This window comes from Amblyomma maculatum, chromosome 4 (genome assembly GCF_055883805.1).
Source record: "Amblyomma maculatum isolate TAMU_Amacu chromosome 4, ASM5588380v1, whole genome shotgun sequence".
Classification (NCBI taxonomy): Eukaryota; Metazoa; Arthropoda; class Arachnida; order Ixodida; family Ixodidae; genus Amblyomma; species Amblyomma maculatum.
This window is the reverse complement of record NC_139347.1, coordinates 125,091,568-125,116,725: the sequence shown is the minus strand read 5'-3', so window position 1 is coordinate 125,116,725 and position 25,158 is coordinate 125,091,568. Positions and strand designations below refer to the sequence as shown.

General features: G+C 44.3%; 1 protein-coding gene across 3 annotated transcripts; it reads right to left on the bottom strand.

Moving 5' to 3' along the window:
* Nucleotides 1–15,171: 15,171 nt before the first annotated feature.
* Nucleotides 15,172–24,389, bottom strand: LOC146192316 (uncharacterized). 3 transcript variants are annotated; one of them, XM_084602435.1, is made up of 4 exons: nucleotides 24,207–24,389; nucleotides 21,332–21,442; nucleotides 17,073–17,359; nucleotides 15,172–16,319 (listed from the first exon to the last, which is right to left on the bottom strand). In XM_084602435.1, the coding sequence occupies exons 1-4, from the start codon at nucleotides 24,262–24,264 to the stop codon at nucleotides 15,957–15,959; spliced, it is 819 nt and encodes a 272-aa protein (XP_084458561.1). In that variant the 5' UTR covers nucleotides 24,265–24,389; the 3' UTR covers nucleotides 15,172–15,956. The 3 variants fall into 3 exon arrangements, with proteins under 3 accessions (XP_084458561.1, XP_084458562.1, XP_084458563.1); XM_084602436.1 differs by lacking the exon at nucleotides 24,207–24,389 and adding an exon at nucleotides 23,929–24,085; XM_084602437.1 differs by lacking the exon at nucleotides 24,207–24,389 and adding an exon at nucleotides 23,885–24,055.
* Between the last annotated feature and the right edge of the window lie 769 nt (nucleotides 24,390–25,158).

Sequence of the window (25,158 nt, the reverse complement as noted above, 5' to 3'; positions counted from 1 at the left end):
GCAGCCGCAGTCCCCAGGCCCCGCGGCTCAACACGGAGTCATTCCCTGTGCTGCAGCTTACCGCACCAAAACAGCCCTGTAAACCTAATAAGCTCAAGGCCAGGTCCCGTTCCTCGACCGGAACAAGGCAACTCAAGTCCCCCTGAGAACGTCTGCCCAGGCACAAAACCACCGCACCAGTGGTGAGCTGGGCAAATATAGTCTTGCATGACTCTGCCAACCCCGTATATGAAGAGCTGTTGCGTTTCCGCGCAAAGTTCACTCAAACTCCTAGCCTCCACCTCCAGGCCCAGCTACATGCCCTCCACTAGGCCTAAAACCCCACCCCTACACCCGACACCAGCGGCCCCGACCGTTCCTACCTATGTCCTCCACTGCCCCTTCACCCTACTGGCGAACCACCAGCCAAGAAGCGGCCGCCACTCCCACTATCTCCCCAACTTCACCAACATTGCCCGAGGGAACCCCAGCCCTGTCCCCAACTCTAACAACTCATAGAGGCCAGAATTCAAGCAGCGGTGCAAACGGCCATTCAGGCCTTCACCCGAGGATTCTCTAACATCCCCACCCGTCTTCTCGAATTCGCTCGCCAAATTGACGAGCGATTTAAAGCACAAGAGGACCACCAAATGAGAGCCGGTACTGCCGTGCGGCCAAAAAAGAAAACGGCTAAGCTGCACGCCCCCTCTAACCCGTCCACTGCAAACGACACTCTCGGTGATGGCGAGTACACGCACTCGTCTCACCATCTGACAGTAGAATTGTCGAGGCTTTGGCTCCAAGTGAGGATTGGTTCACCAGTTCCTAGCTCGGGAGGACGGCCCTGATGTACTCGCGCTGCAAGAGTCCTCCAATCCACTCACCCTACCTAGCTACGCAACCATCCTAGAAGGCCTCCACGCCCTTGACATATGTTCGTGGATATATACAACTATAATCGCGACTCGCTCTCCGAACGCCCAGCCATACTCACCGTGGGCGACCACTGGCTTTCCGGTGTCTCACTGGGAGCGCGGGGGACGCCTCAATGTGATGTACTGTCGCCCACCCTCTTCAACGTAGCCCTTTTCCGACTCCCTCACCAACTCTTCCATGTTCCTGACATACATCTCAGCATATCTGCTGACGACATCCCTGTCTGGGCTATCCGATCAGTGATGGCGACATAGAACACAACTTACAATGGCCCTCAACATCACCAACTCGTACGTTCGCGCGCGCGGCTTAGCCTGCTGCCTTTCCAAATCAGAATTCTTACTCTACCGTCCCAGGCCGCACGACTTCGTCAAACCTTCCATCTCAATCACAATAGGTAATCACACCATTCCCTTAGTCTCCAAAATTGGTATCTAGGGCCTCATCCTTCACTCGTATGGCGCGCACAGCAACACCATCCAAGCTCTCCAGGAACCAAACCCAGCATGCCACTCGTCTCGTCCGGCGCTTGACGAACCGGCGTCGGGTCTGCGAGAACAGAACACACTCCGCCTCACCCAAGCCAACATCACGAGCCAAACGGCGTACGCACATTCTCTTATTTCCCTTTGAACCAAAATGAGTGGGACCGCACCAATGCGCTCCTCGGGAACTGCACGGAGGTCGCCTTACGTCTACCCCCACACCTCTACTACCCGGCTCTTCATCAACACATAACACGTTTAAGGAGATGGCAGAAGCCACCCCAACAGCACAAGTAACTCGACTGTCGGGATCGCGGTAGGCCGCACCCTGTTCTCACCTATAAAATGACCACGCATCCTACTCAGGGGGTCCCCCTACCTACGTTCCTCTCATCATCCCACATATCCTTAAGCACATGCACCCCAAGCACGAGGGGGAAAGCAGGGCAGCCCGCGCCAAAGCCCTGCACTAGAAGTACGGCAACCATTCTGAAGTACCCTACGTGGGCGTGGCAGAGTACTCGTCGAGCTCACGCAAGGTCCCAGCCGTCGCTATCAGGCCCGATTCCTCGCATCATGCTCCATCACCACAGACTCCTTTGCAGAGGAGGCGACCATTGTGTTCGCTCTCATCTTCACTTCTGCTGCCAAAATTTTCTCCTTCTCAAAATCTACACTATCTAATTTCGCCAATGGTAAGCTATCCCGCACCACGGCCCAGCTTCTACGCTTTTGGCACCCCACTCACCCCTAAGCCCTCATCTGGACCCCAGCACACGCAGGCCTCCCGGGAACTAGGAGGCCCCCTCGCCCGAGGTCTCTTTCCGGGCAAGAGTCGGATTCCCTACACCATCCCAGGAGCGTCTGCTTACCTTCACAGATATCCTTACCTACTACCGAGATAGTCGGCGTGTTAACGCACCGCCGGTTCCCTCCTACCCCTAATCGAGGCCTCCCACTGGCGCCAACTCCAGACGCTTACTGCTCCCTAGCCTATTCTCCTTCATGCGCGCTCTCTGATCAGTTCCTCTCCTCTTGTAAGCTCTGCAGGAAACCGAGATATTTAATTTCTTCACGTCCTCCACACATGCCCCACATTCTCACATCCTTCATCTCCAACCACAGCAGAGTATACTGGGAGACCCACCTGGCCACAAGGGTGGAAACTTTGGCTAGTCGGTAATGGTGATCCATGATATGGGTGTGTATAGTAAAAGGGCGAAAGACACATAAAGGGTACCCAACACATGCGATGTGTTGTGTACCCTTTCTGTATTTCCTATTTTCGCGCTACACTCTCATGTCACCTGGTCAGCTCCACAGCTGCGGACCAGCGCTGGGTCATCGTCAACGCCCTGAATCAGTTAGCCCTCCAAGGCTGTCCTTTGCTCTTTAAGGGCGGCCCCCTAAGGGTTGTCTCGGGCCATGTAAAGGAAAAGGGTCTGCCCCCTCTACATGTTTTGGCAGTAAACAGTGGCAGTAAATGAGCCTTGTTTGTGCCTATGCATTCCTTCAGTCCAATATTTCGCGCACTTTTACATTCGCTTCAGTGTTTACACCACCACACCAGACTTGGGCAAAGTGCCCAGTCACACTTCTCAAAGGACGCCTGCACTGCGCCGTAGGACAAGATACGAAGATGGGAGAGAATATGGAAAGAGAAAGAGGTGAGTCATGAGCTCTGGAATAATTTCGTCTGCTGGGGATCTGATGCGCACATCCCACTGCACACGGATGCCTCTCCGTTTCGGTTCCATCGAAGCGCAGCAACCAGTAGTCACGTGCAAACCCGGGGACTCGAAAGTGTGTAAGAACATCACCATGTGGACCAATTCTGGTTCCGATGGAGAGATTACAGAGTCATTACAACGAGCTATCGAGACGGTACAGTCTTACGTACAGGAAAACGGCCTTACGTGTTCACCACCTAAATCGGAACTCTTAGCTATAAGGAACAAGAAAGCTTCACAGGCAGAATCAGATTCTCGAGAACCCATCCAGTTACATATTGACAACCATCCTATACCCCCGGTAGCCACGATCAGAGTTCTCGAATGTTGATTCAGAATAATACGCAGAACACAAAAGCTGTAGGCCGACTACGCGTCACGGTGTACCGGATAGGTGGGCTGCTGAGGCGCATTGCCACACGTCGCAGGGGTATGAGAGAAGTCGACCTGTGCAGGATTATTCAAGCCTTCATGATAAGCAGAATCCCGTACGCCTGCCCGTACTATCATCTGCGTCGTAGGGACGAATGTGCACTTAATAGATTAATTAGAGCAGCATACAAAGCGGCTCTTGGCTTGCCGGTATACAAAGCGGCTCTTGGCTTGCCGGTATAGGGGGTATTCACTGACGCGCTGTGCGCGGTGCATTGTGGGTAATTGAGGCGCAGTCGGCCATTTTTGTGTCCACGGAACGAACAGGGCGAACGTACGTATCAAGTGCTGTCGTGCGGTTCTACAATCAGTGGCATCCGCAGCAATATGTTGTTTATTGAGCTATCGTAGACTGTAATAGGCGCGTGCACAGTGTAAACAAAGGAAGCTGAAGAGCTGCGCGAACGACCTCGGCATTTTGAGGTTCCGGAAGTACACACGAACAACTCCACTCGAACTAGACACCTCACCGAGATGCGACGTCACGTATGGCTGGCACGGCTCAACCGCACAATAAGTATCATGGAATATGAGAAATGCATGTCAAAATGCGCTGGACTGGAATCTTCCGGATGTGCCCCAGCAGCCAGCTCTTGTCACTATCCGTGCACGACTGTTCTTCACGCACTCGGACGACACATTCCCGGTAAAAGAGCAGCGCGGTATCGCTTCCAGTCATGCGCATGCATGCAGTGCGCCGCCAACACCTTCTCGCCGTGTTTTGCTGCAATAAAATCCTTCAACGAGGGCTCGCTAAACTTTGTGTTTGTCGTACTTGCCTCATTCGATCAGAAGTTCGCATCGTCTGTGTCGTCTGCTAATCAAAGCAGACCGCATGCAGATTTGGCGAAGGAGCGTAGGCGGGCAGAGTTGTTTTGCAGAAGGTTTGAAGAACTTTACAAACTTATTTATCTCTAATAACAAATCAAGTTCAGTTTGGCCAAAACTGCGCTGTATTTCAAGAGTTTTGTTGCAAAAAGTTATTCCGAGCCCGCTAGGCAACGAGGTGGCGCCACCGGTGTCATCGCTGTGGCCTGTGGCAGCGGTTTCTTTTGCTTCCTTACCGCCACAGACGATGGAAACATCCGACTTCTTCTGATCGATTGAGGCAAGTACACCAAACAAGTTTTGTATAAAAGATACTGACTACCAAATGCCATTTCTATGCAGAATATCAGCTACAAAAACTCAGCGGTTTTGTTGGTATAAACGTTGGACGGCACGCACGTAATTACACAAAGAGCGAGTTCGTCTGCTTCAACCGCGGCTCTTAACCCAGCCGCTTGTAACGTAGTTGCATTCTTCAAATGGTCAGTAGGCTTGCGATTGGTTTCTTGTGACGAAGCTCGTCCGTAGGACAAGTAATTCATGAATGTCGCACATATCTATGCGTGGGCACAGGCCGACACTTACCGTGCAGTTGCGCATATCGACTGCACACGGGTAGGTACCAAAGTTTTGTTTCGTACAGGTCTGTGTCCGCATCGCGCACACTTTGCTGATAAATCAAACTGTCACTCATAATACCGATTGAGTTTTCATAACAACGGTGCTGGCATGAGGCAAAGTGGCAGAGCAAACGGATGCGCACGAACAGCTAAGCTAACCGCCGCCCCGTACTAGTACCTATCCGAACAGGACACAAATATGGCATCGACTGCATACTGACGTCAGCTGTGACGTCACGTGAATACCCCCTATACGCCAACTATGGTCGACTACTGCAGTTGAGAACTACCCATTTTGGGAATTGAAGCCCACAAGGCAGTCCAAGTGTCCCGCATGTCACGCAGCATTGCGAGACGCGTAATTCTCGACAAGCTCCAGATACACCCCACTGAGGAGGTGTGCGCAACATCCCATTTATCGGCTGACATTGCTAGCAGACTACAGTATTTCCCGCTCAATTTAATCCAAAGGCCAGACTATTTAATCATAGCGCCATAGAATTTATTCTAGGCGCCACTGAAAATAATCCAAGCGCCAAAACATTTAATCCTGCCGCCACTGATTTTAATCTGGTCGCACTTCAGCAGTTCCTGGACAGCCAAGACCATTAAATCTATTTCATCAACCCTATAATCATGCGTATCAAATAATTGGGCTTTCTGAGCGTATTAATATGAATAATGTTGTCAAGCGGTTTTGGTGGGTCATGTGACAGTGTAATGTGATTTGGTGTGACATGTGCGATAATGCGCCCATTTTTCAACTGTATCATCATGGGTGTCAAATGAAAGGGCTTTTCGAGCTTAATAGGGCGAATATAGCAGTAAAACGATTTTGCTGAGTTACATGACAGTGTAACATGATTTCTCTTGACATGCACAATAATTTGATTTTTCTTTAACCTTACAATCATGGGTATCAAATGATCGGGCTTTCCTAGCGTATTAAGATTAATAAGGTTGTAAAGCGATTTCGATGAGTCATGTGACAGTGTAACGTGATTTGGTGTGACATGCGCGATAATCCGTCCCTTTTTCAACAGTATCATCACGGGTATCAAATGAAAGCGATTTTCGAGCTTAATAACGCGAATATTGCAGTAAAACCATTTTGCTGAGTTACATGACAGTGTAACATGATTTCATTGGACATGCGCGATAATTTGCTTTTTCTTTAACCTTATAATCATGGGTATCAAATGATCGGGCTTTCTTAGCGTATTAATATGAATAAGGTTGTAAAGCGATTTTGATGAGTCATGTGACAGTGTAACGTGATATGGTGTGACATGCGCGATAATGTGCCCATTTTTCAACAATATCATCACGGGTATAAAATGAAAGGGCTTTTCGAGCTTAATAACGCTATTATTGCAGTAAAACGATTTTGCTGAGTTACATGACAGTGTAACATGATTTTGGACATGCGCGATAATTTCTTTTTTTTTCAACCCTATAATCATGGGTATCAAATGATCGGGCTTTCTGAGCCTATTAAGATGAATAAGGTTGTAAGGCGATTTTGATGAGTCATGTGACAGTGTAACGTGATTTGGTTTGACATACGCGATAATGCGTCCGTTTTTCAACAGTATCATCACGGGTATCAAATGAAAGCGCTTTTCCAGTTTGATAAGGCGATTATTGCAGTAACAGGATTTTGCTGAGTTACATGACAGTGTAACATGATTTCTCCGGACATGTGCGATAATTTGCTTTTTCTGTAACCTTATAATCATGGGTATCAAATGATGGGGCTTTCTGAGCTTATTTAGATGAATAAGGTAGTGAAGCGATTTTGATGAAATACGTGACAGTGTAACGCGATACGTGATATTTTTAGCTTTTGGCACCCTATAGTCATGTGTTTCAAATTTCGGTTTCAACCGGATGCTTTGTGCCTTCTGTTCCCCAGGTGTGATGGCACGAGAGTTTCGGAACCGAAGCCGCACTCATTCATCTGTAGTTCCTTTATTGTCAATTAGAAATCGAAGGAATACAACAGCGTAACTTACAACGCTAGCATTTCTTCGCCTGTGTACAAAAAAATTGCAGCACGGACAAGGAAAAGGCTGCCACCATCGTCGTTCAACTGCGTACGCTCTTCAGTGATGGGCATAGACAATGTTTGTGCAGATGTACTTTCACTAACAAGATAATTTACTTTTTTCTCTTAACAGAAAGAGCAGATAGGATACATGAACAATTCCTACTACCATGAGCTTCTCGTCCTTTTTCCTCTGTGCGTTTGTCAACCAATGACAGTGTAATGAGAGCTCTGCGTTGATACTCTTGCAATTTGTTAACGTTCGTTTGTAGCATGTCCGCCTCGCCTAAGAAAATCACTAATTTCAGAAATAATTCAATACCGCACGGTCACAAATTCTGCTATCGGCTTCATGTAAAAGACGAACAAGAAAAAAAAATACATTTTAATTGTTGGAAACGAACATGAACGCAGTATTTTTTCTTCTTTAATTTTTAGGGCAAGCAGACTGCCGTTTGGAGTGTTAATAGTTCCCGCAGATATATCTTCTCGAGTAGCAAATATTTATCTGTTTTTTATTTCGCATTCGCGTTGCACTTGACAGGAGTATACGTATTTTCTCAGCAGCGCCGATTTCCTGGCCCGTCTAAATATAGTGTTTCTCAAAGGCGTATTAGTGAACGCGGGATTTCGGGATTATGGCGTAGTAAGACAAGACCGTTTTACCTCTCAGAAATTACTTGTATGGCCAAGGTTGTAAACAGATTAAGCGGCAGTGCGGCAAGCTGCAGTGACAATATATGTAAAAGAAATAGCTTTCAGTTATCCGGAATCTTTGACGTGCATATAGGAAACTACCTACATGGTTGTATCCCCTCACACTCATCAGTTATCGCGGTCTACATAGTATCCGCTCCGCAAGTTTGTGATACGCTGAGAAAATAGAACACCTAGCGAAGGAGCCATCAGAGGGATTCCTTTGACAATAGTACGCCCTCTTAGTTACCTGGCTTATCTTACAACACATCACACTCTCTGTTTTTATTCGATTCTATTTAACAGTTTGGCAGTATTATACTACTGCCTTCAAATCTTCAAAGCAGCTGCGGTCAACAGCACTGAACTTCCTGCACTTGGAGAACGCCTAAATAAGCAAAAGCCAAATCTTCTCAAGATGTCGCTATCGTAGCAGGTGTCCAAAAAAATAGGGCCGCGCATAACAGGAAAACTATTTTTTTCTTTTCCAACATCCGCTACACGCCGAGAGAAACGTATTTATATTATAACATTTTCTAAGTCAGTTATCTGTAGCAGCTCCGACGTGATCACCCAGATCATTGTAGTATATGTAAAAATGATGCTGAAGTGGTATTACTCTTTATGCTTATATTATGATTAAATTTGATAGTCTCAAGGCCGGAGTCAGTGACCTATTGTAGTGTAATCGTGCAGGCAGTCCTGGAAGTATGTTTATTTGCTTTTCCTACCATAAATATAATCCTATTTTTGCCTTGCTTGTCTTTCTCTCCTTTTCCAGCTCTCGTTGCTAGGTTCAAGCCGGAATGTCATCAGCTATTATACTAATAACGGCTGCAGAACCATTGACTTCATTTATAAATAACAATAACCGATTAATTTGGCAATATCGTCAAAGTCCTAAAACGCATTCCATTGGTAGCATTCTTACGCTAATAAAGTCGATCTACTTTAACATCACGAAAAGGCAATAAGAGGGTCATTTACCGCATGTCAAGCAAAAGTAGGCAAATTGATAAAAATCTGAAATTATTTCACTGCATTCGGCTAAACGCTCAAGAAGCCGAGTAAACTTATGCCCCTAACAAATATATGAAAAATTAGCATATTATCTGCTATGTCCAAGCGAATGACGTAGCTTCGTACAATAATTTAGCAAAATTATTTTGCTGCAGTTTTAGCCTTTTACACCGATTTATTCGACACCAAGCGCAATATATTGCGCGATAATACGCTTTTTGCATCCCTATAGGGATGCAAAAAGCGTATTATCGCGCATGTCAAACCAAATTACCAAACATCGTCTCATGAATGAGCAGAAAAGCTTTACTGCAAAATAGTTTGTCTGCACTCAGTGGATGATTCTGGCAAACATCATGATAACATTGAGAATGAGATGTATTACCGCGTATCTAAAAACAAACCGCATAACTGTGCCAAATCACTACGAAAAAAAGGTATTACTGCAGTATTTGCCTTATCGTGCTATAAAAGACTATTCATCATTTGATACCGGTGCTGACAGGGTTGAAAAAAGTGTTTATTTAATGGAATATCAACCGTGTCAAGTCGAAATGTCTCATATTTCACCAATATTTATTCATTCCAGTACTCATCTTTCTGCTCTAAAAGCACCGACTCATTTGATACCTGTGATTGTGTGGTTCAAAATGAGGGAAACAATAGCGGATGTCACACCATATCACGCTACATGACCTCGTAATTCAGCAAAGCTATATTACTGAAACATTCTCCCCATTACTCTCAAAAATCTGAATCATTAGTAGCACATGACTATAGGGTACCAAAAGCTAAAAATATCACGTATCACGTTACACTATCACGTGATTCATCAGAATCGCTTCACTACCTTATTCATCTGAATACGCTCAGAAAGCCCGATCATTTGATACCCATGATTATAGGGTTGAAAAAAAAAGAAATTATCGCGCATGTCCAGAGAAATCATGTTACACTGTCATGTAACTCAGCAAAATCGTTTTACTGCAATAATAGCGTTATTAAGCTCTAAAAGCCCTTTCATTTGATACCCGTGATGATATTGTTGAAAAATGGGCACATTATCGCGCATGTCACACCAAATCACGTTACACTGTCACATGACTCATCAAAATCGCTTTACAAGCTTATTCATATTATTACGCTGAGAAAGCCCGATCATTTGATACCCATGATTATAAGTTTAAAGAAAAAGCAAATTATCGCGCATGTCCAAAGAAATCATGTTACACTGTCATGTAACTCAGCAAAATGGTTTTACTGCAATATTCGCGTTATTCAGCTCGAAAATCGCTTTCATTTGATACCCGTGATGATACTGTTGAAAAAGGGACGGATTATCGCGCATGTCACACCAAATCACGTTACACTGTCACATGACACATCTAAATCGCTTTACAACCTTATTCATCGTAATATGCCCAGAGAGCTCGATCATTTGATACCCATGGTTATAAGGTTAAAGAAAAAGCAAATTATCGCGCATGTCTAAAGAAATCATGTTACACTGTCATGTAACTCAGCAAAATAGTTTTACTGCAATATTCGCGTTATTAAACTCGAAAATCGCTTTCATTTGATACCCGTGAGGATAGTGTTGAAAAAGGGACGGATTATCGCGCATGTCACACCAAATCACATTACACTGTCACATGACCCACCAAAATCGCTTCTCAACGTTATTCATATTAATACGCTCAGAAAGCCCAATTATTTGATATGCATGATTATAGGGTTGATAAAATAGATTTAATGGTCTTGGCTGTCCAGGAACTGTTGAAGTGCGACCAGATTAAAATCAGTGGCGGCAGGATTAAATGTTTTGGCGCTTGGATTATTTTCTGTGGCGCCTAGATTAAATTCTATGGCGCTATGATTAAATAGTCTGGCGTTTGGATTAAATTGAGCGGGAAATACTGTAGTTGTTAAGCCAATAAACAAAAACATGCTACCAAGCAGACATGATGCCCACAGGAAGACAAGGGCACAGACCCTTGAGAAACAGTACGAGATCGATCCACAAGCTGCGTAGGTGGATGCAGTTCAACACTTCGCTTACAGCGCGATTTAGGTGTCCACAGAAACAAGTGTGACAGATACTGCGCCTTTCCATTCCTGTGCGCGATTCAGGTGTCCACAAAAACAAGTGTGACAGATGCTGCGCTTTTCCATTCCTGTAAACCAATTATGAAAGGCACGCTTCAGAGCTCAAGTGGAAGACGTGACTACGCATCGTACACACTGCAAACATAATAAAATGGAAGATGTGACCACACATGGTACACACTGCTAAGAGATGCCAATTACCAAACTGTATATACGCAAACTAGATCAAAATATGCTTTTCTCTGTATGTGAATTCCCGGTTACTGCACGTGACATGCTACCTTGGTGAGGGCGCTCACTCACAGAGAAAAGCATCATATTTTGATGTAGTTTGCGTATATACTGCTAGTTTGATAGTCCGGATCTCTAGCCGACTGTGCTTTGGCTTGCGAGGAAGGCCTGGCCCGGATCTAGCCCGCCCTCATTTTCCTTTAAAACATACTGCTATAAATTCGATGAGACGCTTGCCAACTTTCGCTACAGCATTCGTTTTTAAGTCAGTTTAAGATATTTGCGAAGGTTCTTCTCGTCTGCAGCTTGTGTCAATGATCTCAATTCGCCGCGCAACGTTCCACACGTTGCCTCCCGCAAACTTCCAATAACCTAAAAAAAGTTAAATTGGTTCACAGGAAGGGAAAGGCGCAGTAACTGTCACACTTGCTCTGTGGAAACCCGAACCGCGCCGTAAGGGAAGGGAGGAAGGTGGGAATAAAAGTGGAAAGAGAGAAAGAGGAGTCGTAGTGGAGGGCTACGGAGTAATTTCGACCACCTGGGGATCTTTAACGTGCGCTGACATCGCACAGCACACGACGCCTCTTCGTTTCGCCTCCATCGAAACGCAACCGCCGAGGTCGGGTTCGAGCCCGGGTACTCCGGCACAGTAGTCGGGCGTCTTACCACTGCACCACCCCGGCGGGGGCCAATAACCTAATTGTTTTCATTTCTCCAACCACAAAGCTTCCTTCATGACAGTCAAGAACTGTCAGTGGAGCGTTTCTAGAAGGAATATGTGTGAAAAATAAAATAGTTGTCTTTATTGGTGCATGTCTTGCTCGAAATATTTGCCTCAATCTATCGAAAGAGGTGAAACAGCTGATGAGCTACGCTCAAATTTCGCGTTAGGAAGTACATGATCGTCGGCAAATTTTTATTTTCGAAAACTGCTTCGGAATTGCCCTATCCAAGCACGACTTCGCACGTCTGTTGATGACCATCCGAATGTGTTAAATACAAGGTTAGAACTACAGTATGTTCTAGTTTTCTGTGCAAGTATTTTACTGATAAGTACGCCAGAACTGATAGCTTGGACGTATAAATTTTTCTTTGCTTTTTTAACTCGCTATATAAGAAATTTTTGAAAATGTTCAAAAACCAATTATGTGTATTTGGAAGCAACTAATTTATCCAAGTGAACTTTCCAACTGACTCGTGCACTTGCAAATCCAACTAGTGTTTGCAATTCTTTGTTCCAATAGCTTCCTTGCAATTTTCAATTGCAATTCTTTGAAATCAATGGAAACTTTTATAACTGGAAAGCCTAAATGGCACCCTACTTTTTTTAGTGGCACTTCGCTTTGAATCTCTTAAACTCTGGAAAGTCTCAAACATATGTGATCCACCAGTGCCTAAAATTTCAGCCTTTCTTCCGAAAGCACACCTCAGCTTCACGAGTCAGCTTTACTACTAGACTCGTTTTCAAACTAAAATAAACTAAAAACCTCGAGATCGTCCCCACACATGGATGTTCTTGTGAAAATGAAGTGGCATTGACCCGATTATCTGGATGAATAGGCGACTGTCACTGCCTTCTAAAGTGAGACGCCAAACAACACCTCTCTGTTTCATGTTCCAGCCAAAATTTATTTACTTTTGAAGATAAATGACTGCATGTTTCGAGTAGCCCTCTTCGAACCAATCTGAAGTGGCGACCACCTGGCATTTTGACAGAAGAAAACTTACACACATTTAGCGTGAAGGCCCTTCGCATAGCACAGTGCATTTCGCCAATTTCCACACCTTGGTATTCTCTGCCTAATTAAATGTTATGAAAACAATCATGGTTATATTTGCTCTAGATGGTTTTACTAGGAGTTGCTGTGAGCACCATAACCAATGTCAATGCCAAAGCTAATTATGCCTAATACACACAAATTAAATGAGACACTGGTTTTTAGTGTGCATTAATTGTGGTTAACTATGTTTAGTAGGGAATACTGAAGTCTGATCCTGTTAGCACATGGCTCCATTATGGCTTATTTAGGCCTAATTGAGTGCTAGGCTTATTAGTGCTAGTGCTGGTCACATTATGGCATTATGTTGCTGTCTGAACACATATTGGCAGTAATTACACTTTCATAAGCCCAATCAGACTTGATTAGGCTTAGCTAAGCTTAGCAGGCCTAGGGTAATTTAGTGCAAAAGGTTTTGCACATAAAACTTGCACTTTACCTACAAGACTAATTTTTTTCTACGAATAGGGCTGTGGTCTAGGGACAAAATGTATTGGTTCACTTTATGTTGATTGGTTTCATTTTTGTATAGTTTTATTTCATATTTTATTTTTGGGTCCTAGACCTGCAAGAAGTGGACTTTTCTCAATGTGGCCCACATAGCAATAAGAGTTAGAGACCCATGGAACTGAAATCAACTGGGTCCAGTTGGATCCAAACTTACCCATCTGGAAACAATCTGATTGGTTGTAGTAATTGCGTTATTCAACTGAAGGCAGGACACCAATCTTAATCTGCAAAATCAACCAACTCGTTCGACTGCTCTGCCTAAACAGGTAGTTGGGATTAACTAATACCAATGGTCATCAACGAGCATCACCTAGGTATGTGTTAAAAGGTTTTCCTCAAAAGGGGGTAGGCTCTCTAACATAGCCGGCAAACAATCTCTAACTTTAGCATAGCTTCACAAGATTCAGTAGGCTTCAAAACCTCTAAACAGATTGTGACAGCTCAGAGCATGCCTATCATTATAATCATAAAATGTTGCTGCAGTGCCCAAGAAGAATTGCTCTGCCATTGCAGAATTTGAACATGTTAGCTGAGGGATCAGTGACTGGATGTGCCCCTGCCATACATTTTACAGAACACTGACCTTCTTTTGTGATAAAAAGGAGATAAAACTTTACAAGCAACAGGAGGAGAGCCTCATTCATGATGAGCTGCAAGTAGACAGATTTGCTTTTATTCTGTCTCCACAGCTACAACTAAAGGAAGATCTTTTGTTGCCCCCTATATGGGAAGTCTTTACTGATCAGATTGAAAGGTTCAGAGATGATAGCTTTCTGTGTGGACCTCAATTTAAGTTGAACCCTTTTCGTTAGCTTCCATGTATCTGCCCCATAGGCAAGTACTGCAAGATGCAGTTATGTACTTTCCTCTTGAGGGATATTGGTAGCTTGCCATTCATATAGCCTTCCGAATGCACTATAACCCAATCTCATCCTTCCAGCGGCATCTTCATGATCTGGATCTGCAGAAATTAGTTGTCGTAAGTAGACATATTCCCTTATCTCTTCCAGCACCTCACAGCCTACTGCAAACTGTTGTTTTCAGAGGCTGTTGGATATTACTTTAGTCTTCTGCATATTTTAGACCTACCATTCTGCATTGCCTGTCTATGTCATTGTGGTGTACAAGAACCAGACAGGAGACCATGGTATCTACCCTTTAATAAAAAAAGTTTTAAAACGTAATCACCCTTTGTAATTTGCCTCCCGAGTTACTCAGCAAAGCAATGTCATCAGCAAATCCCAGATTACTGAGATAGTCTGCATTAACCCTTATTGCTAACTGTTCTTAATCCAACAAGCCCTGTGAATACTTCCTTTAAGCAAGTAGTCAATAGTACTGGTAAGATCAAGCCCCCTTAACAAACACCCTTCCTTACTGAAATTTTACCACTTTACGCAGGACTATGGTTGCTGCACAGGCGTTATAGAAATCTTTCAGTACTTTCACATAAAGCTCAGCTACATCCTGGTTTGCAATTCCTGTATGACTGCTGAAGTTTTGATTGAGTCAAATACTTTCTTGTAATGAATGATGGCTATATTTGAGGGTTGGTTATATTCTGCACATTTTTTATCATAGGGTATAGCACATGGATATGATTCATACGGCCTTTATGAAAGGATGCCTGATCCTTTGGAGGATTAAAGTCTAAGGTTGCCCTGACAGGGCAGCCTTAAAAAGTGTTTAGGATCTGAGCCAATTTCCATTTTCCCTGCACAATTGAAATATTGGCATTTGATAAATAGGTAGCTCCAGGAGATATGCATTAACTTTTTATATGCCCTTCTATATTATTCTCTCGAGGACATGACAAGGAACCCATATCAAGCACAGAATGCATTACCTCTTTTATAAGTATGACAGATACTGACTGTGATTTATTGAATCCAAGCATCCATATCTGAGAAATGTTTGACACTGCTGCTTTCAGAAGAATAAATATAGTACATTTCATTGCAAACAGCAAGGCATGCACAGGTGTATAAGAGCCACCATGAAGCACTTCAGCAGAGCAATCTTCCAACAAAGTGCACTGTCCAACAACACAGCTTCTTGACTACCTGAAAAATACACCTCTACAAAGTACTTGTGTGCACAAGGTCGCAGAATTCAGAGTGCACATTACTGGGCCTTTAAAAATAACTCTTTGCACTCAAGTGACTGGAGCTGAATCAAACTTTGCCTTGCCCAGCTGATTGCTGAGCAATACCTCAGGCATGCATGCCACAAAGTGACCCAGCGTAAAGAGCTGGCACAGCCTTTACTTGCAAACACTGTCATTTCGAACGTTACAGTAGGCTTCTTCCACTGTGCACTTATTTACAGACCTGTTTCTCCTCTGTGCCTAGATGGGCCAAAGGGATGCTGAGAGTGTGAGAGGATGAGTTCCAAAAAGATGAGAACAAATTTACAAAGTTCATCACATATCGCCTGAACTGCACATCTCAAAAACTTGTCCAGAACCACAACTCCGTGGCTTCTTTGGGCAAATGAGGTGCTGTAGGGAATGCACCCAACAAAACTGGTTGGCTTTCAATGCACAAAACACACGGGCATCACCGACGAGAGGTGGTCACACGTGAGTGTACAGTGAGCGGCTGGCGTTCAAGCACACTCAGGATCCTTCGAAGTAGGCTCATCTGCTCGGCATGCCTGAGGTCCCTGCGGCGCTCGCGCTCATTCCTCCGCTGTTCACGCTGCTCGTGCAGCTCCTGGAGACGATCCAGCAGTTGATGCTGGTCCAGTGCTGAGCTGGCTTTCCGCTTTCTGGAGGCCCGGCGGCTTAACTGGTTCTCCTCATCGCCCATGACAGCCAGATCGGCTAGAAGCTCAGGATCATTATCCTCCTCTCCCTCCTCTTGCTGCTCCTCGTGGGACTCAGCCTCATCCTCCTCTCCCAGTGCAGATGCTTCTCTTTCCTGGATGTTTTTGTAATGCATAGGCATGTTACCCACATGGGAATAAGCGAGGAGGCAGAGGGGCACACTGCACTACTATACTTGGACCCAGAAAACGGCACTGTACTTTGAACATGACACGAAAGGAAGCAAGGACACAGCACGCATAAAAATACACAATCAGCAACTTCTAAGTTCTAGTTCCCTCCGAAGCCATCTTTGAAACAGGCTACTACAGCAGCAAGCCCAAATAAAAGTGTTCTGAGAAAATGACACTATTATCTCTTGTTGGTTGATGCCACAGCCTTTGCATGTGAAGGACACACTGTTGAGTATACTTTTTTGAAGCATGCACAATATATCACTGCTTCAAAACAAAGAACAATACCAGACATACTTATGTGGCGTATTTTCTTCTTGTTTCATTATTAACAACCTTTTTCAAGTTTTGACTGGTTTATGGAGTTTAACATCTCAAAACACAAATCCGCTAAAAGATCTGCGAGAATGGAAGAATTAGGACAATTTAATGTCTCTTCAACGCCCCTTTATTCTTAATGAGTGTTAAATGAAATGGATTGTGAAAGTAGGGCCGAACCGTCACCCCTCAAAAGGATGCTCACTGACCTACTCCTGCGACATACAGCTAAAGAGGGCTTTGTCAGAGTATCTGAACAATCCTACAGTCATTGAAAGCAAGGAATGCATAGGAGAATTAAACTCCAAATCCCATGCGACTGCAACGTGACGCACAGAACAAGACACGGAACTCACTGTGCCCTGTTCCTCGGCTTCTTCTTCCATGGTGCCACTAAGCAAAAGGCAAGCCGTGTCGACTTTGCCGAGCTCTGCACAGCGCCGCTTCCGGCGCTTGATGGTCTTGTAGCGGTTTTCACACTGCTCTGCCGTGCGGTGCTCACCCGTCTCCTCGAGTAGGTGCTCCGCAATGCGCTTAAACATCTCCTTCTTGCTTCGGAACTTCTTGTCAGGACCAATGTTCGGCACATAGCGTACATAGTGCTCCAGGAGGATTTTGGTCTCATTGCTGTTCCACTCGACACCTGGGCAGCGCACACAACCAGACCTTAGGTATTAGTTCCAAAAAAAATAAAGTAATGTTAAAACTGAAGCAATATCACAACAATGCTGATTACTCAAGGCGGAAGTAACTTCACTCATGCCCTGCCATATGGATAGCAAGACATCTACAGACCTGAAAGGAATATAAACAATAAACTTTGCTTGCATTTTTGTTCCTGTTAATGACATGCAAGACATTACTGTACATATATTAACATGTGTTTTTGCCTATGAGTTGTAAATAATTTATTTTTCAATTTTTTTCTCACCTGTTTCAGTTTCAATAGCTGAGCAATTGCTAGTATGATGTCAAAGTGAAGTCTAGCTCACCAGATGGGATGGAAAACCTGCAGTACAATCACTGCTTCTTTGTCCATTGTGACTCCTGTTCCTGAGGCTAGGTGGCTTAGAGGTGGGGTGAACTGAAGCAATGAAGGAATGATTATACCGCAGTTTTCTTTGTTTTTTCATTCTTCATGTGACGTAGGCTTAACTTTGACAACACAGCCATTGTTTGGCTGCTGCAACCAAAACAGGTAATAAAGAAAATTTGATTACAAATTATTTAGTGGTCCTAGACAATTAGCATGTGGTGATCAGTGTACAGCAGCCTCACGCATCATCAGGAAGAGTAAAACACGCAACAAAGGATTAGGTACCGATACTCCTTTAACCTTCTGCTCTTTGAGCCAGGGTTGACCATCACAAGCAACATCTCTTAGATTTGTGAAAGGTTTGTACAACTCTGACCTGATGGCATGCAGAGAGTTAGCAAGGGTGTTTTTACTACAGTTGTCATACTGAGTAGAAGAATATAAACACCCATTCTGTCACAACTGAAGCTTTAATAGTCAAGCAGTTACACATGCCATGCCAACTACGGTGTAAAGCAGTCCCGCAGCTGACGCATAAAAATCTCCCATAATCAATGCCTACTTCCTACATGCATAGGTAAACGTCTTTATTAAAGCAGCAAACCAATTTTCATACAACACACTCAATGGAATTCCATCATTGTGCCCTAAAAATATACCCTCTCGTGTAGAAGAGCCAGCTAGAATGTCTGAAAAGGCTACTCCTTTAGTCTTCACAGGGTATAAACAGTGCTTAGGCACAATGCAGAGGTAACACAATGATTCAAAGCTATTTCAATGCTACAGGCTCTAAAGCCACAAGCAGTAACGCAGGCTCGCTTAGACAAGAGCAAAGGAAACGAGGATCCATGTCTTTAGAGAGAGAAAGTTTGGAATGTCACACCCTTCCACAGTAACCTTGCAGCCAAGCCATTGTGAGTGCCTAGCAACCAGCACACTGAGACAGAAGGGCTGCATTCAACTGACAATTTCACCATATGGACCCACCTAGGCAGTGGCCGAACATCGATGAATTGAACCACCCAACAAAAATACCACACAAAAAATTCACTCGATTTCAGTGAAAAAAAAAAAAATGTCTAGGACATCTGTATCATATGACCCTAGCCATCCATAATCTTTGAGAGAAAAGCTGCAAGTACAGTCTTTGGCAAAATATATACGGCCCAAGGGGTTAACTTCTGAGACCTGTAATGGGGCTCCTGAAAATCAATGCCCGAATATATAGGCAAACTAGAGAAAAGTGAGGACGAGATTTGTCATCTACATTTTGAAGGCCGGAGATGCGTCGAGATTGGCCATGACATCAGAACTGGGGTCTGCTTTAGCTCTACTGCGACTAGCAGACAACCAACTTCATGGTTACGGAACTCTTCTAATGCCCCCAAGACGCTTGAAATTTTACAATTTTCTTTTGAGCCCCTGCTATTCCGAGACACCACGATTAACGCAGGCAGCAACAGTTCACGATGGGAGAACACCAAAACAAAAAAATGTGAAATAGCGCTGCATGTCAATACGAGGTTGGCTCGTGCGTGCATTTTTGCTAGCTTTGATGCAGAAACTGAGGCTAGAAACCAGCATGAGAAAGTGCTCAAATGGGGACGAAACGTTTTGTTAGAGTGCATTTCGCCTACTGAAGAAATACAGGAAGCAATCAACTCTAGTCACATCCCGCTTTTCTTTTCAATTATTTTTTAATTCATTTTTGGGACATTATGTGGCAGAAGAGTAATGCCCAAGGCCATCTTAAGTGGGATACATGATCTTCTGCAGTGGATCAGTGGCCGCAGCATTCTGATACACAGCAGGGCTCGAAACCGGCAGCTGTAACCATGTTTCAATGGAGACAAGATATAAAAGCAACCACTATCCAACTGCTCGTGTTCTTCTGTTTTTCGTGCCCTTGGCTTCCCAGCAGAGCTGGTTGCGAACTCATTTTTGTGAGTGGAGCCTGATGATATTGAAACCCATGTCATATGGAAAAGTTAAACTTTCAGCAAGTTGCCCTCGCCTCCGCTGTCATTCACACAATGTCACGTGATGAACATAACTGATATTTTCAGCAGATGCGCATGACACAAAAAGTCCAGTGAATGCAGTACACTCGGCTTGAGCACACTAAACATAAGCATGCACGAAAATTGAATTTTTAGTTCAAAGCTAGCATAACTCAAATTCACAGTTTCAAAGCAAAGTGCATAGTTTCAATTTGAAATGAAAAGTTTGCGACTGCATCTTGTGAGCAACAGCACAAATGCAAACAAGCACACTAGATTACAAGATCGACAAATGCAGCGTTCTGTTCGTCAGTCTTCTTGTCTCACGAGCTTGTCGACGTTTGCGCTGTTCCTCACAGAATGCTTCACCAACTAGCCTGCAAAAATGTTTTGGTTATGACTGCAAATCTATTAGTACAGAAAAAAAGGCAATTCATTCGAGTTCTGCAGCGTATGCCGAAAAATATGGCTTCCAGAAGTTCTTTCAAGCATGCACCAGACAATGCTCAAACAGCAACAAGCCAAAAAGCACTAAGTATCATAGTTTCAAGTCCTTATAATGAAATTCTTTATAATAATCTGCTGATTTTATATACAAGAGCAGTGGACAGATTTTTCAGATTCTGAAATTTCAGACAAAATTCATACTACAGAGTCGAGACTTGTGTGGAGCAGTCACACATCCTACAGAGTTCGGTGCAGAACCATGATTGGAATAACAGATGCACATCATTCGCTGATCCAGAGATCGCGCCATCAGGTGCCAAATCATGGAATCAAGGGAAGTAAGCCGCCTTATCCCAGAAGTGAGTCATTGGAAGTGCTCTAAGCTGGAAATCGGTGCAGTCTCTTGGTTTCACTTTGCAATCTTATTGTTCTCATCTTTTTCCGTGACACTACAAACCTCATTCACTGTCAGCTGAACGAGGAGACCAGTGAAGCCTTCAGGATCAAACACATCTAAAAAAAAAAAAAAAAAGTTCCTAGCACCCCAAAAAGACAACACAAGACAACAATATGTCGCTATGCACTAAAAGTACAGAGTGGCATTTGCCCCGTTCTGTGTTACCCTGCTGTACTAGCGTTGCCTATTCCGAGTTATATTGTGTTTTATGTTCCCGCATTCTAAGCCCAACTCAAACCAGCAATAGGTGATGAAGAGGCTGCTTAAAACCTAGTCCAGGAAGCCAAATTGCAGCGATCACTTGCTTTTGTACGACCATAATTTTTTCTTTTTTCTTTTTATTTTTAACTTTTTGCAACTACATGAGTATCTGCTACGCAGACCTTAATATGTTCCTTGGTGCCGTCTCCGCCCCATAGGGCCTGGAATGGTGGAGTCATGAGTATATTTCACAGTTTTACAAAGAATTCAGCTGATGAGCGCAGGCCTCTGCCTCAGTTTTGGCCTATGCTTCGTGTGCTGCGTGAAGGTGAACAAGAGTGAATGCGAACTAACAGTGGACTGCAGCTTAGTTTGTCCCGAGTCATGTCTTGTTGCTAAGCTGATAACCTGTGTCGTAGCTTGTTGTGCAGCATGCATACCATAGAGAGGAGTAGCGAGGGCTGGCTCCCTTACCAATACGAGGAGTAGGAGGTGCAGTCACTTCGGGAATCACCTGCACGGGCACCAGGGAGCTGCCTTCCAGGCTTTCTGCTGGCTCCACATGGATCACCATCTCCTGGTCCCCTGAATGAGAGAACAGTTGTTTCCACTCATGGTTCTGCTCACCTGAGCATGGCATTAGATGGCAGCACAGATTCATAGTGTAGAACCAAGCAAAAGGAAAAACCAGGAAACAACATTCTATTTTATTTATTATTTTTTGCTTGACTAGACAGAGAAGGTCTGTTAATAAAAAGCACAGACTTTGGCCAGAAATTGTGCTAATGCTCTACTCTGCATTGGGGAGTAAGTTTTTATGAGAAAGTTAGCAGAGGATGCAGGAAACTGTTAAAGAAATGAATAGGCTGAATTAATTTTTCATAAGGGAAAGACAAGATTAAGAGGGCTTGTCATAAAGCGGCTAGCAAGATGTGCAGCAACGTATGTTAAAGATAGCTTCTTAACATAGTTGTTAAGTAAGAAAACATGTTCTCCACTATGGAGAGACAGAACAAGATGGCATTATAGACCCCCATCTTGTTTCCACTTGCACCATGTTCCACATTAACCTTATTCTGCTCTGTGATTTGTGCAGTGTCCAAAACATTTCAACATACATTTCCAACATGCCAAACAAACTAATATCATATAACTCTCAGCAAATGACTTTTTCCACCGTTGCAAAGACTATAACATATTTTATTGTTTTTTTCCTTTGTTGTACTTTGATGCCCTCATCAGTTAATGCTGAATTCTTGAACTCGAAGTTCATTGCAGTGTTACTCGGCAATGCTATGCATGCACATTTTAGGCAAATGCGGTTCAGGTGACAAGTTCAGCTCAAAGGCTTTCACAAAATGAGCACATAGTGATGGTTATTGCAGTTATTTCAAGTGACAAAAACATTACTCAGCAGATGTCACACATAGACATAGAGGACTGGTAGCGCTCTCTGTAGTGCTGGTGTGCATCTTTCTCTCTGTCGCACTGTCCACGCCACACTTCTATGTTTGTTTCGCAACATTGGAGGATGGTTGGTTAATTCTTTGCATTTTGTATCCCAGCTCAGTAAAAATGTAGGTGATACTCCCGAAGACAAGAGAGAGGGCTACCAACTCTCTAACAGTGATGTTTCAGCTCTTTTCATTTGGGTGGTGGGTACATATGTATGCTTCTTATCTTTGCCATGAATGGTATTAAAGGAAATGCTCTACACCCCCGCACCCCCCCCCCCTTTCCACTTTGCACACACACTTTCTCAAAAGAAAAAAATTAGCTGTGGTTTAGCTTGTGGGTAAACCTGGAGTTATGCAAGAGTGCTTAGGTTCGAAAGATATGGCTTTTGAACATAATAGTTTACTCTATGGCTTCGGCTTTATTTATGCCATAGGGGAATCGCTTCACGCATGAGCACCCCTTGCATCTCGTCATTGGCCATTCTCATTCGGGTGTAGAAGACTTCTAGTGGTATGACATCGTCTCTACATCGAACTCTGGGGCACACCGCCATCACAACATTCGAATGAACCTTCTGTCCTAGCAACTCGCTGTTGTGGTTCATCTCTACCAACCACCGAGTGGTCTGTCTTCTTTTTCGGCTCAAAGTCAGTGCGACCACGGCCAAGGTGCGACCACGATGAAAGTGTGGTCACGGCACAGAGGCGAAGTCACTGGTCACACAGTCTTAATTAAAAGCAAACTCAATACAATGCCTTACTGTGAAAGACTTTAATGCAGATGGTTTATTATTCTTTTGTGCACAAAGTTTACTCAAAGCTGCATTCCAGTTTCTTCACACGCACTAAAACAGTTCTATATCCCAGTGCCGATTCCACTACAAGGAATTTTGCAGTGAAAAAAAAAAAGAGAAATTCTGGCTGTTTATAAAAGCAATAAAAGTTAATACTCCACATTCTTTTCATTGGTAAAAAATTTGCCGCGGTTTAACTATGCTTGGAACTGATTAAGACGTTAAAGCACTGTGGTTTTGCATTGAGAGAGAGGCAGGGTTTCGCAAGGTATTAAACATCTTTAGTTGGGTTGGTTTGTAGGGGTAAGGGGGTAAGGAAACAGTATTTGTCTCACTTTTCGGCACCTGCTGTTTCAAATCCCTATCGCAAGCTATATAGCCTTCAAACGGACTATCAGATAGGTGCGAAATAGGAAGCGAATGTATGACACAACACTGAACGCTGCATTAAAGAACGGTGGCGTCACAATTTTGATAAGTAATCCCGTGTTTTCTTTTTAGACGATTTTGTCAGGCCTCCGGATCTGTGCCTTCGCAATAAGCACTGGACTAACATAAGTGTAGTGAGATTTCAATACGTGCAACTCTGCTGAGCTCAACGGGACTAACGTGCATTAACATCAGCACGTATCAGGAGTACAGAAGCGAAATTTCCGTTCCAACCGAAAGAGGACCGGAGCTCCCTAATCCACTGGCTGGACTAAATAAAAGTTCTACTCTCTTAAAGCATTTCAAAAGTAGCGCGTGCCCACCACGCCGCATGCACTAACGCTCACCGAAGACCCCCCATGTATGAACTTCAAATTCACGTGCGCTGTACCTCAGCACAATGGCTGCATGACAAGAAGATTGTGGCCGAAACGCAGCAAGCGCCCGAGATCACACAACATAAACCCGAGATTGGAGCACCAACACCTATCTATTTCGCCCTGCTCGGAGTAGTCGAGTGACCTGCCTGCTCCTGCAAGGTGTGGGTGAGACCGCGCCACCGTGCAGAGAGCACTCTGGTCTTCGATGCGCGCCCAATAGAACGACACACGTCCGCCATGGCGTCCGGAGCACCACCCAAACTGACCTGAGGCATTCGGGGCAACTCACCTTCCATTTGGACTTTATACTGCTTTAACAGCGAAATCTGTTTCTGCTGCTCCGCCATCACCAGAGGAAGAAACGATTGTCAAATAATTCTTGAAGCGGGAGTCTGAGATTAAAAATTGCCTAGCGAGCGCGCATTAATGCCTATGCAACACTAAACCTGCACTGTTCGCATGCTTCCGCTGGTGCTGGTGCTTGATTTTAGGTTGGCTGGGTTGGCCGCAGGGCGCGCTCTGATCCTGCAGCAATTTTAGCAGCAATACATTTAAAGTCCGTGTGCAAGCACTGGTGAATCGCTTTCTCAATCATTTTGTTCTGTCCGATCCTGTGTTTCCCTTTATTATTCTGTTCTTTTGCATCTGGAACACTAACTCGAAGTTTGTATTAGCTCTATGAACTGGTCTAACCGCATGAAAGGAATCAGCCAACAAATTATCAGCATCATGAACTTAGCGCTGCGCTGGCTGCACGAGCAGCACCATGCAGCCCTGGGGTAGCAGCGGGGTGACCAGCAGGGGGTTAGGGTTGGTCGGTGGTGGAACAGCGCAGAATGCTCGAGAGCACCTGATCATCAGCGATACAGTGTAGTAAACTGTGTCGTGGCGGCGAAAACGGGAACGTCGTTGCCATTCGAGGGTTGTTTTCGTTTTCGCGCACTGCGTCCGAGCTAGTCTGAGCGCGATCGCAGCGACCGTTCCTCATTCGTTTCATTTTGTGCTGAAGATAGTAAAGCATGTAAACACATCGTACTCGTGGGAGCAGAGAACTCGATCGTACTTTCGTCCATGCAACTTCCGGTATTTCGGAGGTGTGAAACGAAAATTCGGACATGCATGCAATTCAGCATGTCCACAATGTCCAGTCAAAAAAGAAATCAATGGGCCCAATCGGAAATTTTCCAACTGAATGAATTCGTTAAATACCAGTTGTGTTTTCGCCACCCTAGGGCCAGACT

Bases quoted from the DNA above. Each gene is read 5' to 3' on its own strand.
- LOC146192316 (XM_084602435.1), bottom strand. From the start codon at position 24,264: ATGGCGGAGCAGCAGAAACAGATTTCGCTGTTAAAGCAGTATAAAGTC. The intron at 21,443-24,206 runs GTGAGTTGCCCC...TCTCTCATTCAG, and splicing joins GTATAAAGTCCAAATGGAAG to GGGACCAGGAGATGGTGATC. The intron at 16,320-17,072 runs GTGAGTTCCGTG...AAAAACATCCAG, and splicing joins AAGCCGAGGAACAGGGCACA to GAAAGAGAAGCATCTGCACT.